This window comes from Symphalangus syndactylus, chromosome 18 (genome assembly GCF_028878055.3).
Source record: "Symphalangus syndactylus isolate Jambi chromosome 18, NHGRI_mSymSyn1-v2.1_pri, whole genome shotgun sequence".
NCBI classification, from domain to species: domain Eukaryota; kingdom Metazoa; phylum Chordata; class Mammalia; order Primates; family Hylobatidae; genus Symphalangus; species Symphalangus syndactylus.
In genome coordinates, this window is record NC_072440.2 from 33607032 (window position 1) to 33623481 (window position 16450).

Sequence of the window (16450 nt, forward strand, 5' to 3'; positions counted from 1 at the left end):
TTCTTCTTCACTACTAAGGAAATGTTTAGTAAAATGTGAGTAAGAAAGGATTTGTGCTTTGTCTTTTCACCGACACTTACTACAATTTCTCCAGTCTCACAGTTAATCATGCTCGGTGAATTATGATTAACGTTAGTTCAGGGTAGTGCTTTCTCTCAGTCAATTCTCAATCACTGTAGTTAAAATTATTCCTCCCTGTAACAGGTCTATGGATTACATATAGCATAGCCTTAAAATCTTTAGTTAGGAATAGAAAAGTTTAATATTAAGAGAAAACATACTACGAAGAATAGTTTTTAAAAATCTCTCAGTTATTCCTATTGTTCACTGCTTTTTGCATAAACAAGGGCTGACTACATCATTAGTTTATGACCAAAGAAACTCAGGAGATAATGAATATATCAGCTTTGAAGAAAGATTTAGAGCTAAGCCATGGAAGAACTCAGAGGAAATCAAGGTTTCTAACCCAGAGTAAACATTTTTTTTCCTGGAAACATTAAAACACTTAAAATTTGGGGTTTTCTCTTCTACAAGCTAAAAGTATTGGTCTAGTGTAGGTACTCACTCGAAAAATGTGCCCACCAGAACCTCTTCCGTCTGCAACACTCAAGGCAAGACTGCCCTGGCTGCCATGCAGATCCCTAGAGCTGCCACAGTGAAAACTGCTTACAGTAGTAAAATTGGAATTAAAGGACCTTGACAGCGTGCTCTGAATAAAGAGGGGATAGATTTAACAGAGATTAGTGTAGCATGCAAAATCCACGAGACATGTTATATACGTAGACTTATTTACAAGTAACCCCAAAACCAGAGAAGTATCATGCAACACTAATTTTCAGAGCCACTGAAAGAAATTGGAAACATTTACCATGTATTTACATGACAACATATACAAATACACAAATTACATGTAAATACAACCATTCACATGTTTAAGCAAAGGAAGAAAGTACAGACATATAACTGCTTTTAGAATGCTATTTCCTTTACTCCTAACACATCTGATATATGTCAGAAAATAGGAATCGACACCATATGCAGATGTATGTGTATCTAAAGTCATATACAGAACAGAAATTAATTTCTCTATATAAAGATAAATTTCACCAACACCCAGTAATTCTAAGTCAAATGAATTTTTAGACAATCTACTTCATTTTATGCAAATTCTAACATATTAAATAAACTGAGTGTTTAAATACACATAACACAAAATATATTTGCAAAAAAATACCATTTCAAATTTTTTTACTTTTTTAAGAGGTAGACTCCCAGTCTGGAGTACAATAGCATGCTCCTGGCTCACTGCAGCCTCAAACTCCTGGGCTCAAATGATCTTGCTCCTGAGTAGACAGGACTACAGGTCCTCATCACCACACCTGGCTAGTTATTATTATTATTTTTGCAGAGACGAGGTCTCACTGCACTTGTCCAGGGTGGTCTCAAACTCCTTCCTTCAAGCAATCCTTTTGCCTCAGCCTCCTAAACTGCTGGGATTACAGGTGTGAGCCAGTGTGCCCGACCACATTTCAATTTCTAAATGTTTCGAAGTTTAGAAAAATATCCTGCATTAGAGAATAGTTTCAACATACAAGAATTTATGATATACCCTTTTTAATTTTATTTTTTAAAGAGACAAGGGTCTTGCTATGTTACTCAGGCTGGCCTCAAATTCCTGGGCTCAAGCCATCCTCCTGCCTCAGGATCCTGAGTAGCTGGGACCACAGGTGTGCACCACCGTGCTTGGCTAGTTTTTTTATTTTTCATGGAGACAGGGTCTCACCATCTTGCCAAGGCTGGTGAATATAACTTTTAAAATGCTCCTGCTGCTCTAAAATTACAAGAAGAAGAAAACAAGAAAATGTGTGGCAAATTTTCCCCATTCAAATAAATTGGTATTAAAGATCACTATATTTTAGGAGTTAGTGGTGGCCTTTGCTGCTTAATTTGAAGAGCCATTGATGGAATCCTCTCACAAACTGAGTTCATATGAATACCTAATTGCTAATCCCAGAACTGCCTGAGGATGTACCTCAATAAACACACTGCCTGATTCCCACTGTTCCACTTGTTTATTCCCAGTTATGAACTGCTGTTCTTTCATGTGAGTGCCTTTAGTCATGTCCCTGAGTGCTGAGGGCTTAATGGTCAAACTGGGTGAAACCACATTTTGAGCATGGCTTGTTATTAATACAGAAATATCATTACAAACATTTCTGTATTACTCTTAGCAAATATATTCCTTCTCAAAATCTGAAGTTGACATCTAATGCCAAGAAGTACAGGATTCCAGAAAGAAAAAGATCTATAAAATTACCATGTACACTTCCAGTTATTCTGTGAATTCTGAAGTAATGACTAAAGAAAAAGCTAAACTTACAGCCCAGGCCTGCATTTTCCCAAACCATTTCACCAAGGATAAGGATTTAGCAGAGGCAATTTGGAGGTTTCATAAACATTTGACTGGAATAAAAAAAATTAATAAATCATTCATACATACATAAATAACAGACACACACATTTGCCGTGCAGAGAGCTTTAATGTGTTATTGACTTAAGTGGCCTGATTAACCCTTTACACAGATCTTACAGCAAAGCTTTCTCTGTCATCTCTAAACACATGAGCTTACTGTAAATATTTTACTGATGAATAAAGCTGAAGCTCAAAACAGGTCTGGTTTTAAATTCAGGTTTTAAAACTGCTTCCTGTCACAACACATTGTGCAAAGTGCTCAATTAAATGCTAGGCATAATGTCCTGGGAAATGTTGTTCATTACATACTAATAGTCGTATAATAACAAGTGAACGTAACACTTACCATGTTGTGTTAATCATATATGGTTTGGAATGCTTAATATCTGAGTTCTCATAAGGAATGTTAGTAAATGCTGATAGTAACCACACACCTTTGAAATAAAAAGTTCTTATTCCTTTTCAAATTTTGCTTATTAATCAAATAAATCTTGAAATTTTCAAGGTGACATCTACTTTATATCTTTGAATTCCAGGTATAGTTTGTTTTTTTCTTTGGCAGTGGGAGGTAAGAGAGGTGACTACTAAAAGGTTTAAAAACTACTTAAGCTTCAATAGATTATTATTACTAACTCTCAGCTGAGTAAAGTAGCAAATTTTAATTTGGGAACTGACCTCATGAGGTAGGGCAGGCACTGTGAAAGCCCCCAGGGAAAAATTTTTAAATGTCTACTTTGCCATTAGAATTAAGATGGTGGGAGTAGGGGAGTGAATAGAGATCCTCCATCATCTTCTACCACTTTGAATCAATGCTTTGAAGTTTGGAGTCTAAATCCTGATGCTGTTAAAGTAGTTAATTAGTAATATATTTATGTAGCACTTTCAATCTGCTTCTAATGCCCATACATTCTGATTACACCATCTAATGAATAAGAGCATGAATGTAGCACAAAGTAGTTTTATAAATAAAACAGAGACAGTTTTCAGAATTACACGATTTAGAATGTTTTGAACATATGAAAAGAAAGCATCCCCACACGAGAGACTTGCAGAAATAAAGAGTTAATTTTCACTGGCAAATTACTCAAATTATGCTTCAATATTAAGGATTATTTTTACTGAACAAAATTATTTTTAGGAGGCTGGTGGCAGAATCACATTGAACTCTCAGACAACTCAAAAGAACCATATCTAACATTATATACCCTAAAGTACTATATCTGCTCAGGAAGTAACAGTGGCTTTACCTTCTTTATTGTGTCAACTTGAAATTCTTCGGACCAGCTTTTAAAGTTGTTCCCCCTCCTTCACATAACATATATATCATCCTGGGAAAATTACTTAATTATTCTGTGCCCAAATTCCTTACTGGAAAATGGGATAACAAATAAATGGATGCTGGTTCACATACAAAGCAAAACACACACACACACACACACACACACAGGTCAAAATTAATCTGAAAGTCTCTGAAATCACTCGGAATGTACAGTTTTATTTATAGACCCCATATAGTAAAGTTTGAAAACCACTTACACCTAGATTAAAGGAAGAACAAAGGTAAAATCTAGGTACAAATGTTTGGTTATTCAAACCATCCTGCCTTAAAATAATAAATTTCTAGCAGTTAATGGTGGGCAAGAGGGGGAAAGATGAAAGATGTTGAAGAAATCTTAAGGGTGTACATATCACTGAATTGGAATGGGCTGCTCTTTGGAATAATAAGCATGTCTAGCAATCTCAGCAATTTAACATTACTTAAAACAATGTATCTTTTCAGTCTCTTAAAAACACACTTTTTTCTTATCCCACATAATTACTGCTTAGGAAAATTCACTCATTCACATGGTTTGTATCTCAAATTTGCATCACTAAACCTAGTATCGTATTGTGTTCCATGTTACTTGCACACATTGTCATCACATCAAATTCAATATATTCAAAGCCAACTAAGCTATTTTTTGCCAATCTTTTATACTATACCACAATGCTTTAAAGACTTCATTTCCTCAACTACCAGAACTTTTAAAAAAAATATTGATTTGGCAGGGCATGGTGGCTCACATCTGTAATCACAGCACTTTGAGAGGCTGAAGCGAGGACTGCTTATTTGAGAGGCTGAAGCAAGAGGACTGCTTGAGGCCAGGAGTTTGAGACCAGCCTGGGCAACACAGCGAGACCCTGTCTCTATTAAAACAATTAATTAATTAAATAAGGTTGATGACCAAATATCTCAAATCAGAAACCTTGGCTACCTCTTCAATCTTTTTTCTCATTTGATCCCTAAAACTAAATAATTTTAACCCAAGTGTTTTTCAGACTCATCACCACAAGAGCCAAAACCCCAGCTCAAGTATCTCTCATTTGGCTGTTTCATTATTGAAACTGTTTCCTAAGCTACTTCTTATCAATTCATCCTGAACACTTTAGCCTAAGATATCCTAAAATACTCTATCTGCCCAGGAAATAATAGTGGCATTCTTTTATTTATTGTGTCAACTTGAAAATCTTCTGATAGGCTTTTAAAGTTGTTCCTCTATACTACGTAACACATATCAACCCGGGAAAATTACTTAACTCTTCTGTGCCTAAACTTCCTTATGGTAAAATGAGATAATAAAAATATCACACAGGACTCATGTGAAAATTGAGAAATATTTGTATAGCAAGGTAACTGCACAGTAACAGTAGTTTCTGGCACTTTGTAAATGCTAAATAAAATTAACTTTATATATTCTGACTTTCTAATATTCATACTTTATTATCAAATGTTCTCAAAATAAGTCCTTAATTCAACCAGGTTGAACTCCTTGTCTCTGTCTGCTTTCAGAATTCCTTCTTGATACAAAACTTTTACCTTAATCTATTAATCTTTTTTTTTTTTTTTTTTTTTTTGAGATGGGAGTCTTGCTCTGTCCCCCAGGCTGGAGTGCAATGGCGCGATCTCGGCTCACTGCAAGCTCCGCCTCCCGGGTTCACGCCATTCTCCTGCCTCAGCCTCCCAAGTAGCTAGGACTACAGGCGCCCGCCAACATGCCCGGCTAATTTTTTGTATTTTTAGTAGAGACAGGGTTTCACCGTGTTAGCCAGGATGGTCTCGATCTCCTGACCTCGTGATCCACCAGCCTCGGCCTTAATCTATTAATCTTAATCCTATTTATCAAAATTGTAAGTTTTTCAAAAAGCACTGTTTATTGAATAATCCCAGCTTCTGTGATTACTCTTGCATTTATCATTACCATTTTATCTTTCAAAATGAAAACATTTTAGAAATGTATCAAAAAGTCCCCAAATCTCACCGACAGATAATTACTAGCAGTACATTAACATTTCATCTTTTCAACCACAGTTACTACCTAAACTATGAAATAATCTTCTGAACTATATTTTCTGAAGAACAGATGATTAATAATGAAATCATGAAGAAAATACCAAATTTCTATTGAAATTTCTATTTTTGTTAGTTTTATGTGTGTATGTATGTATGTAAGTGTGTGTATGAATACGAATGTCTCTACTGACCTTTAATTGGTATTGTTTCTGACAGATAAGTATATATAACAGAAAATTATTCAAGATCATCATCCTGGATAAATAGGTATTTAAAATAAATTTTTACAAGCTAAACATACAGACACTATCTTCACTTTTTAAAAATGCCTTAATTGAGAAATTGGGTGGAGCCAAGATGGCCAAATAGGAACAGGTCCAGTCTACAGCTCCCAGCGTGAGCGACACAGACCAATGACTTCTGCATTTCCAACTAAGGTACCAGGTTCATCTCACTGGGGAGTGCCGGACAGTGGGTGCAGCGCACCATGACTGAGCCGAAGCAGGGCGAGGCATCGCCTCACCCAGGAAGCACAAGGGGTCAGGGAATTCCCTTTCCTAGTCAAAGAAAGGGGTGACAGATGGCACCTGGAAAATCGGGTCACTCCCACCCTAATACTGCGCTTTTCCAACAGGCTTAACAAACGGCACACCAGGAGACTATATCCCGCAACTGGCTCGGAGGGTCCTACGCCCACGGAGCCTCGATCAGTGCTAGCACAGTAGTCTGAAATCAAACTGCAAGGTGGCAGTGAGGCTGGGAGGGGGGGCACTCGTCATTGCCCAGGCTTGAATAGGTAAACAAAGCGGCCAGGAACGTCGAACTGGGTGGAGCCCAACACAGCTCAAGGAGGCCTGCCTGCCTCTGTAGGCTCCACTTCTAGGGGCAGGGCACAGACAAACAAAAGACAGCAATAACCTCTGTAGACTTAAATGTCCCTGTCTAACAGCTTTGAAGAGAGTAGTAGTTCTCCCAGCACGCAGCTTGAGATCTGAGAACAGACAGACTGCCTTCTCAAGTGGGTCCCTGACCCCCAAGTAGCCTAACTGGGAAGCACCTCCTAGTAGGGGCGGACTGGCACCTCACACGGCCGGGTACTCCTCTGAGACAAAACTTCCAGAGGAACGAACAGGCAGCAGCATTTGCGGTTCACCAATATCCACTGTTCTGCAGCCACTGCTGCTGATACCCAGGCAAACAGGGTCTGGAGTGGACCTCCAGTAAAGTCCAACAGACCTGCAGCTGAGGGTCCTGACTGTTAGAAGGAAAACTAACAGAGAGGACATCCACACCAAAAACCCATCTGTACGTCACCATCATCAAAGACCAAAGGTAGATAAAACCACAAAGATGGGGAAAAAACAGAGCAGAAAAACTGGAAACACTAAAAATCAGAGCACCTCTCCTCCTCCAAAGGAATGCAGCTCCTCACTAGCAACAGAACAAAGGTGGATGGAGAATGACTTTGAGGAGTTGAGAGAAGAAGGCTTCAGACGATCAAACTACTCCAAGCTAAAGGAGGAAGTTCGAACCAATGGCAAAGAAGTTAAAAACTTCGAAAAAAAATTAGACGAATGGATAACTAGAATCACCAATGCAGAGAAGTCCTTAAAGGACCTGATGGAGCTGAAAATCAAGGCATGAGAACTACGTGACAAATGCACAAGCCTCAGTAACCGATGAGATCAACTGGAAGAAAGGTTATCAGCGATGGAAGACGAAATGAACGAAATGAAGCGTGAAGAAAAGTTTAGAGAAAAAAGAACAAAAGGAAACGAACAAAGCCTCCAAGAAATATGGGACTATGTGAAAAGAGCCAATCTACATCTAATTGGTGTACCTGAAAGTGACAGGGAGAAGGGAACCAAGTTGGAAAACACTCTGCAAGATATTATCCAGGAGAACTTCCCCAATCTAGCAAGGCAGGCCAACATTCAAGTTCAGGAAATACAGAGAATGCCACAAAGATACTCCTCGAGAAGAGCAACTCCAAGACACATAATTGTCAGACTCATCAAAGTTGAAATGAAGGAAAAAATGGTAAGGGCAGCCAGAGAAAAAGGCTGGGTTACCCACAAAGGGAAGCCCATCAGACTAACAGCTGATCTCTTGGCAGAAACTCTACAAGTCAGAAGAGAGTGGGGGCCAATATTCAACATTCTTAAAGAAAAGAATTTTCAACCCAGAATTTCATATCCAGCCAAACTAAGCTTCATAAGTGAAGGAGGAATAAAATACTTTACAGACAAGCAAATGCTGAGAGATTTTGTCACCACCAGGCCTGCCCTAAAAGAGCTCCTGAAGGAAGAACTAAACATGGAAAGGAACAACCGGTACTAGCCACGGCAAAAACATGCCAAACTGTAAAGACCATCAAGGCTAGGAAGAAACTGCATCAACTAATGAGCAAATAACCAGCTAACATCATAACGACAGGATCAAATTCACACATAACAATACTAACCTTAAATGAAAATGGGCTAAATGCTCCAATTAAAAGACACGGACTGGCAAACTGGATAGAGTCAAGACCCATCAGTGTGCTGTATACAGGAAACCCATCTCACGTGCAGAGACACACATAGTCTCAAAAGAAAGGGATGGAGGAAGATCTACCAAGCAAACGGAAAACAAAAAAAGGCAGGGGTTGCAATCCTAGTCTCTGATAAAACAGACTTTAAACCAACAAAGATTAAAAGAGACAAAGAAGGCCATTACATAATGGTAAAGGGATCGATTCAAAAAGAAGAACTTACTATCCTAAATATATATGCACCCAATACAGGAGCACCCAGATTCATAAAGCAAGTCCTGAGTGACCTACAAAGAGACTTAGGCTCCCACACAATAATAATGGAAGACTTTAACACCCCACTGTCAACATTAGACAGATGAATGAGACAGAAAGTTAACAAGGACATCCAGGAATTGAACTCAGTTCTGCACCAAGCGGACCTAATAGACATCTACAGAACTCTCCACCCCAAATCAACAGAATATATATTCCTTTCAGCACCACACTACATCTATTCCAAAATTGACCACATAGTTGGAAGTAAAGCACTCCTCACTCAGCAAATGTAAAAGAAAAGAAATTATAACAAACTGTCTCTCAGACCACAGTGCAATCAAACTAGAACTCAGGATTAAGAAACTCAGTCAAAACTGCTCAACTACATGGAAACTGAACAACCCACTCCTGAATGACTACTGGGTACATAACGAAATGAAGGCAGAAATAAAGATGTTCTTTGAAACCAACAAGAACAAAGACACAACAAACCAGAATCTCTGGGACACATTCAAAGCAGTGTGTAGAGGGAAATTTATAGCACTAAATGCCCACAAGAGAAAGCAGGAAAGAACTGAAACTGACATCCTAACATCACAATTAAAAGAACTAGAGAAGCAAGAGCAAACACATTCAAAAGCTAGCAGAAGGCAAGAAATAACTAAGATCAGAGCAGAACTGAAGGAAATAGAGACACAAAAAACCCTTCAAAAAATCAATGAATCCAGGAGTTGGTTTTTTGAAAAGATCAACAAAACTGATAGACTGCTAGCAAGACTAATAAAGAAGAAAAGATAGAAGAATCAAATAGACACAATAAAAAATGACAAAGGGGATATCACCACTGATCCCACAGAAATACAAACTATGATCAGAGAATACTATAAACACCTCTATGCAAAAAACTAGAAAATCTAGAAGAAATGGATAAATCCTCGACACATACACTCTCCCAAGACTAAACCAGGAAGAAGCTGAATCTCTGAAAAGACCAATAACAGGCTCTGAAATTGAGGCAATAATTAATAGCTTACCAACCAAAAAAAGTCCAGGACCAGATGGATTCACAGCCAAATTCTATCAGAGGTACAAGGAGGAGCTGGTACCACTCCTTCAGAAACTATTCCAATCAATAGAAAAAGAAGGAATCCTCCCTAACTCATTTGATGAGGCCAGCATCATCCTGATACCAAAGCCTGGCAGAGATACAACAAAAAAAGAGAATTTTTGACCAATATCCTTGATGAACATTGATGCAAATATCCTCAAAATACTGGCAAACCGAATCCAGCAACACATCAAAAAGCTTATCCACCATGATCAAGTGGGCTTCATCCCTGGGATGCAAGGCTGGTTCAACATATGCAAATCAATAAATGTAATCCAGCATATAAACAGAACCAAAGACAAAAACCACATGATTATCTCAATAGACACAGAAAAGGCCTTTGACAAAATTCAACAACACTTCATGCTAAAAACTCTCAATAAATTAGGTATTGATGGGACATATCTCAAAATAGTAAGAGCTATCTATGACAAACCCACAGCCAATATCATACTGAATAGACAAAAACTGGAAGGATTCCCTTTGAAAACTGGCACAAGACAGGGATGCCCTCTCTCACCACTCCTATTCAACATAGTGCTGGAAGTTCTGGCCAGGGCAATCAGGCAGGAGAAGGAAATAAAGGGCATTCAATTAGGAAGTCAAATTGCCCCTGTTTCCAGATGACACGATTGTATATCTAGAAAACCCCATTGTCTCAGCCCAAAATCTCCTTAAGCTGATAAGCAACTTTAGCCAAGTCTCAGGATACAAAATCAATGTGCAAAAATCACAAGCATTCTTATACACCAATAACAGACAAACAGAGAGCCAAATCATGAGTGAACTCCCATTCACAATTGCTTCAAAGAGAATCAAATACCTAGGAATCCAACTTATAAAGGATGTGAAGGACCTCTTCAAGTAGAACAACAAACCACTTCTCAACAAAACAAAAGAGGACACAAACAAATGGAAGAACATTCCATACTCATGGGTAGGAAGAATCAATATCGTGAAAATGGCCATACTGCCCAAGGTAATTTATAGATTCAATGCCATTCCCATCAAGCTACCAATGACTTTCTTCACAGAATTGGAAAAAACTACTTTGAAGTTCATATGGAACCAAAAAAGAGCCTGCATTGCCAAGTCAATCCTAAGCCAAAAGAACAAAGCTGGAGGCAACACGCTACCTGACTTCAAACTATACTACAAGGCTACAGTAACCAAAACAGCATGGTACTGTTACCAAGACACAGATAAAGACCAATGGAACAGAACAGAGCCCTCAGAAATAATGCCGCATATCTACAACTATCTGATCTTTGACAAACCTGACAAAAACAAGCAATGGGGAAAGGATTCCCTATTTAATAAATGATGCAGGGAAAACTGGCTAGCCATATGTAGAAAGCTGAAACTGGATCCCTTCCTTACACCTTATACAAAAATTAATTCAAGTCAGATTAAAGACTTACATGTTAGACCTAAAACCATAAAAACTCTAGAAGAAAATCTAGGCAATACCATTCAGGACATAGGCATGGGCAAGGACTTCATGTCTAAAACACCAAAAGCAACAGCAACAAAAGCCAAAATTGAGAAATGGGATCTAATTAAACTAAAGAGCTTCTGCACAGCAAAAGAAACTACCATCAGAGTGAACAGGCGACCTACAGAATGGGAAAAAATTTTTGCAACCTACTCATCTGACAAAGGGCTAATATCCAGAATCTACAATGAATGCAAACAAATTTACAAGAAAAAAACAAACCACCCCATTAAAACGTGGGCGAAGGACATGAACAGACACTTCTCAAAAGAAGACATTTATGCAGCCAAAAAACACATGAAAAAATGCTCATCATCACTGGCCATCAGAGAAATGCAAATCAATACCACAATGAGATACCATCTCACACTAGTTAGAATGGCAATCATTAAAAAGTCAGGAAACAACAGGTGCTGGAGAGGATGTGGAGAAATAGGAACACTTTTACACTGTTGGTGGGACTGTAAACTAGTTCAACCATTGTGGAAGTCGGTATGGTGATTCTTCAAGGATCTAGAACTAGAAATACCATTTGACCCAGCCATCCCATTACTGGGTATATACCCAAAGGATTATAAATCATGCTGCCATAAAGACACATGTACACGTATGTTTACTGCGGCACTATTCACAATAGCAAAGACTTGGAACCAACCTAAATGTCCAACAATGATAGACTGGATTAAGAAAATGTGGCACATATACACCATGGAATACTATGCAGCCATAAAAAATGATGACTTCATGTCCTTTGTAGAGACATAGATGAAGCTGGAAACCATCATTCTCAGCAAACTATCGCAAGGACAAAAAACCAAACACTGCATGTTCTCACTCATAGGTGGGAAGTGAACAATGAGAACACATGGACACAGGAAGGGGAACATCACGCACCGGGGCCTGTTGTGGGGTGGGGGGAGGGGGGAGGGATAGCATTAGGAGATATACCTAATGCTAAATGACGAGTTAATGGGTGCAGCACACCAACATGGCACATGTATACGTATGAAACAAACCTGCACGTTATGCACATGTACCCTAAAAGTATAATAATAAAAAAAGCCTTAATCTTTGATATAAGAAATCTGTTTATATTTTAGAATTATGAACTATATTTAAATTTTTAAGAAAAATAATTATTTTACCATCATAAAATAACCTATTGCACAATATTTTGCTGTTTTAAAAAAATAACTTTAATCAGCTGATAATTTCTTTGTATTTAAAAGATAGTGATGATGAGGACAAAGGTAATAGCAATAAACACTTATTTAGCACTTAGTTATATATGCCAGGTACCATTCTAAGTGCTTTGCATGTATTAACCCATTTAATTTTTAAACAATCCTAGTAGTTCCTTTCATTGCACCTAACATACACATGAATCCACCAAGGTAACGAAAGTCAAAGTTACTTGTCCAAGTAGCTAACTGAGCAGCACAGCTAGGATTCTGAACTGTTAAGACTAAAATGTCTCTCTAAATGATTTTAAAAAAAAATTTTTTTAAGTAATTCTTTAAAAATTTAAATTCTTTTAAAAATGTGATTTATAAAACATGAATCCATTTAAGATAAAACTTTCACGTATGTTAAGTAAAAGCAGTCTCACATGTGAATACTTTTTAAGAACTGAAACAGGCAAACACAGCATACGTTTAAGAAAGACATGGAGAATAAAATACCCTAAAAGGAATGCAGTAGAGCTATGGTAACAGCAGGATATATACTTTGGTATTTGCTAGAAATGCCTCCCAACTGATGAGCTAGAAGATACTACAGTGTAGTCAACTGGTGGCCTGGAAGGCAGGAGTCTGGGCAAGCATATGATGAGAGAAGAAGCACCCCTCGTAACTTCGAAGTATGATATCCTTGAAAATGGGAGTTATTAGCTGCAGATTTGTGTTCAGACGCAGTTTGCCCTGTTTCTTTTCTCACAAGGCTTCTCTTTAGTTTCAATCAACTAATTCACACCTCTAAATTACTAGTGAAAACAACTAGGAAACTACTGTGATATTCTCTTCAAGAACCTGTACTGTGAATTTCAAAATACGTAAATATTTTAGGCAATTCAGAAAAAAGCGGATTGGCACACTGAACAATGAGATAGTTACTACTTGCTTCTTATGTACTAAAATCCAGGTATATCTCTGTCAGACAGGAGTAGGAGAACAGCCATGTAAGATGAAACTACACAGAACATAAAAACCAAACTCATCTCTTCTTCCAAATCTCCTACTCCTCCTCTATGTCCACTAATAGCCAAAGACATTCCCAACAACCAGTTATTCAAGGCACAGTCTCAAGCTTTATCCCTTTTCCATTCTGACTGATTACAGGAATATTCAATCAGAAGTAAACTCTTGTTAAAAGTCTATTTCAGAACTCTCTCTTGAACTCATTTGTCTTAACTGCACTGGTAACAGTTCACATTTCATTTCTTATCTAGATTACTAAATGGCATCATATCTCAATCTCTTTGACTACAGCCTCTTCCTCTAAAATCTAGTTCCACAATGTCACCACAAATTTATAAAACACACCTATGTTACTCTTCTGCTTAAGAAATTTCCAAGTGCCTTAGAAAAAGCACAAAAGTTCAAATAGCCTCAACAGTGTGTAGAGTTACTAGATGAAATAAAACGGATAGATGAGAATGAAGTAGCCTAATGCTTATGGATGTTTACCTATTTAAAGTTTATTTAAAGTTGAGGACTGCACTAAAAAGAACAATTATAGGCTGAGATTTCATGTAAACTGATATGAGGTACTAATATATTTTAGGCATTTCTGAAAATTTTATTTAAGGAATTTTAAAAAATGGCTAATTGAAGTTGTATGTTCACCTGTTTTTAAGAACACATTTTATATTTAATAAAGAAAGAAAGATAATGCTTGGGTAAAATCTTGTGAGTAAATATAAAGTTAAATCTTAAAGAAAAATCATGTCTTGTACACTTGGGCCACATGACTATGGCACTCATATTGGTTTTACAAGGATATATATCTATATCTACATTTTTAACTCCTTTCAAAAGACGAACATCTACACATAAAATTATAATTTGAATGCGAGCATTAGTTATTTAATAAACTATTGCTAAGCCACACTAGAGCCACAGAAACACTTAACTGAGTTTAAGTAGGTCAGAAATGTAGAAATTCAGAAAAGTTAAGAATAAACGCCATGCCAGAAGCCATCTGTGTCAGTGACAATGTTAGTTCATATACTGTGGACTGGGGAAAAAATATTAGATGAAATATTCACATTTGCAATACATTTTTTGTTATTCTGTTAACTGTACAGTAAGCTATTTTTTAAATTTAGATAATCAACCATAGCAAAGTTCAGAAAATGCTAAACAGAGGTACATGTATTTTTAGTATGTGTGCACAATCTCAAAGAGACAGACACATAAACATATAAAATTAATACATTTTTGTTAGAAACAGTGGGGAGTAAAGGAGAGGATAGAAACACACATTATCATCCCAATTGTCCTGGCTGAGTTTAAATTTGGAACTCTATTCCCAGTACCAGAGAAAAACACCTAGAATATAAAGAGATAATCAGTAATTCAGAGAATCTTGTTTCATCTTGTTTAGAAAACAAAGAGTGCCAATTATTTTTAAGGAAAATAAGTTCAAAAAGAAAAGAATGAAAAACTCATGTTCAATTACCTTTTCTAACTTTTTGGCTTCAATATGTCGAAGTACTTGTTCTCTCCAGTCATGAGGAACTTTACTTTTTCCTGGAGGATCTAATAAAGAATGCTCAGAACCAACCCTTGCATTTGGTCTTTTTGAAGGACTAGTCCGTGAATAATTGAAATCACTAACTGACATAGTTCTCTCTGGTATTTCATTAATAGAGGGTCGAGCACTCTGAGGTCTTGATGCATTTGGACCATCTATGCTGTATGTTCGTGCAGAAAGAGGTCTCTGTGATCCTGGCATCATTGGAGTTCTTCCCACTGAGTGGAACTCTCTGTATGATAAATAATCTCCTTCAGGAATCTGGGCCCGCCTTGTAGAGCCTGGATCACCAAGATTTACAGAGGCTGTGGAGGACACACTACTTTGTCGCTGAATTGTACTTCTAGTTACTGGAGGAATAAGTCGGTCGTTTGGTGAGATGGCCCACATTTCCCCATGTCTTGCTGGCCCAAGTCTCTGATGTAAATGGTATGCAGTATTAGCTCGAACATTGTTATGATTAGAGAAATTCATATTGGCAGAATGTTTAGCATAACTTTGATTTTCTGTGCTCTCTGATCTAGGAAGGAGCTGAGAAGGAAAACTGGCATGATCTATTTGGGGATTTTGTTTGGAGTGCCACAAAGTGTCTTTGACTGCAGCACTGCTACTGTATTGGATATTATACTGTGGAGGACCATATATTTGAGGTGCAGATTGTGGGCCACTTGTGGGGCCTCTTATTATATTTGGCTTTTCGGGATTATGATTTGAATCAAACTTGAAAACTGCCTTTGTTCCTGATATTAAATCAGAAGAAGAAGAAGAACCAGTAAATACCTGCAATGGCTGATCATACAACAGTGTGGCAGACTTGCTCCTGACTATATTTTTTCCATCAACAGCAGATGTGATTTTAACGATTGTACTTGGCTGCTGAGGTCCATTATCACTAAGAATATCGTAGATTTTTAGCCCTCCAATCTCCATATTAGTTATGCTATGAGATTTCACAACAGATCCAACTGGACCACTTTTCTGAGGGGAGAGATCTTCAGTGCTTTTGGAAATACCTAAGTCAACAGAACAATCACTGTCATGTGGTTCAGTCCTATTAGAAGACTGTGAAGTTTCTTCAGAATGTCCATTTACCTTATTTACGGATTCCAAATTAGGATACTTGTTTCCATTTTCCAAGTGCTCAGTTTCCTCTTTAGAATTAATGCTTAAAAAGCTTGTTCCAAACAGGACATCCTGTGTTTTTGATCTTTCCATGATCTCTGGTTGAAATGTATCATTAGTTATAAGCTTATTAAGATTCATATTGATATGATCTAATTTGTGAGTGTCATCAGCTGTGGCTGTTGAGTCAACACTTTTCTCAATTAGAACTAATCGCTCTTCAATATTCAAATCATATTCAGGTAAGTTAAAATCTTTTTTATCACGAGCTTTGAACTTTTCCTCTGTTGAATTGTTTAAAATATCTCCATTTTGTAAAACGCTGTTAAAATTTTCATCTTCTTGCCTAAAATAAAGATAATTTTATGAAAAACATA

The 16450-nt window shown here is 37.4% G+C and overlaps 1 protein-coding gene across 15 annotated transcripts in view; it reads right to left on the minus strand.

Moving 5' to 3' along the window:
* The window catches only part of ERBIN (erbb2 interacting protein), a 149825-nt gene that overhangs the window by 11265 nt on the left and 122110 nt on the right, over window positions 1-16450 (minus strand). For 8 of the 15 annotated variants that reach the window (XM_055254318.2, XM_055254315.2, XM_055254316.2 and 5 more), the window contains 2 exons: window positions 14877-16419; window positions 566-709 (listed from right to left, as the gene is read on the minus strand). In XM_055254318.2, the coding sequence (XP_055110293.2) occupies window positions 566-709; window positions 14877-16419 (1687 nt within the window). The remainder of the gene's footprint in view (window positions 1-565; window positions 710-14876; window positions 16420-16450) is intronic. The other 7 variants (XM_055254322.2, XM_063623233.1, XM_055254323.2 and 4 more) reach the window with 1 other exon arrangement.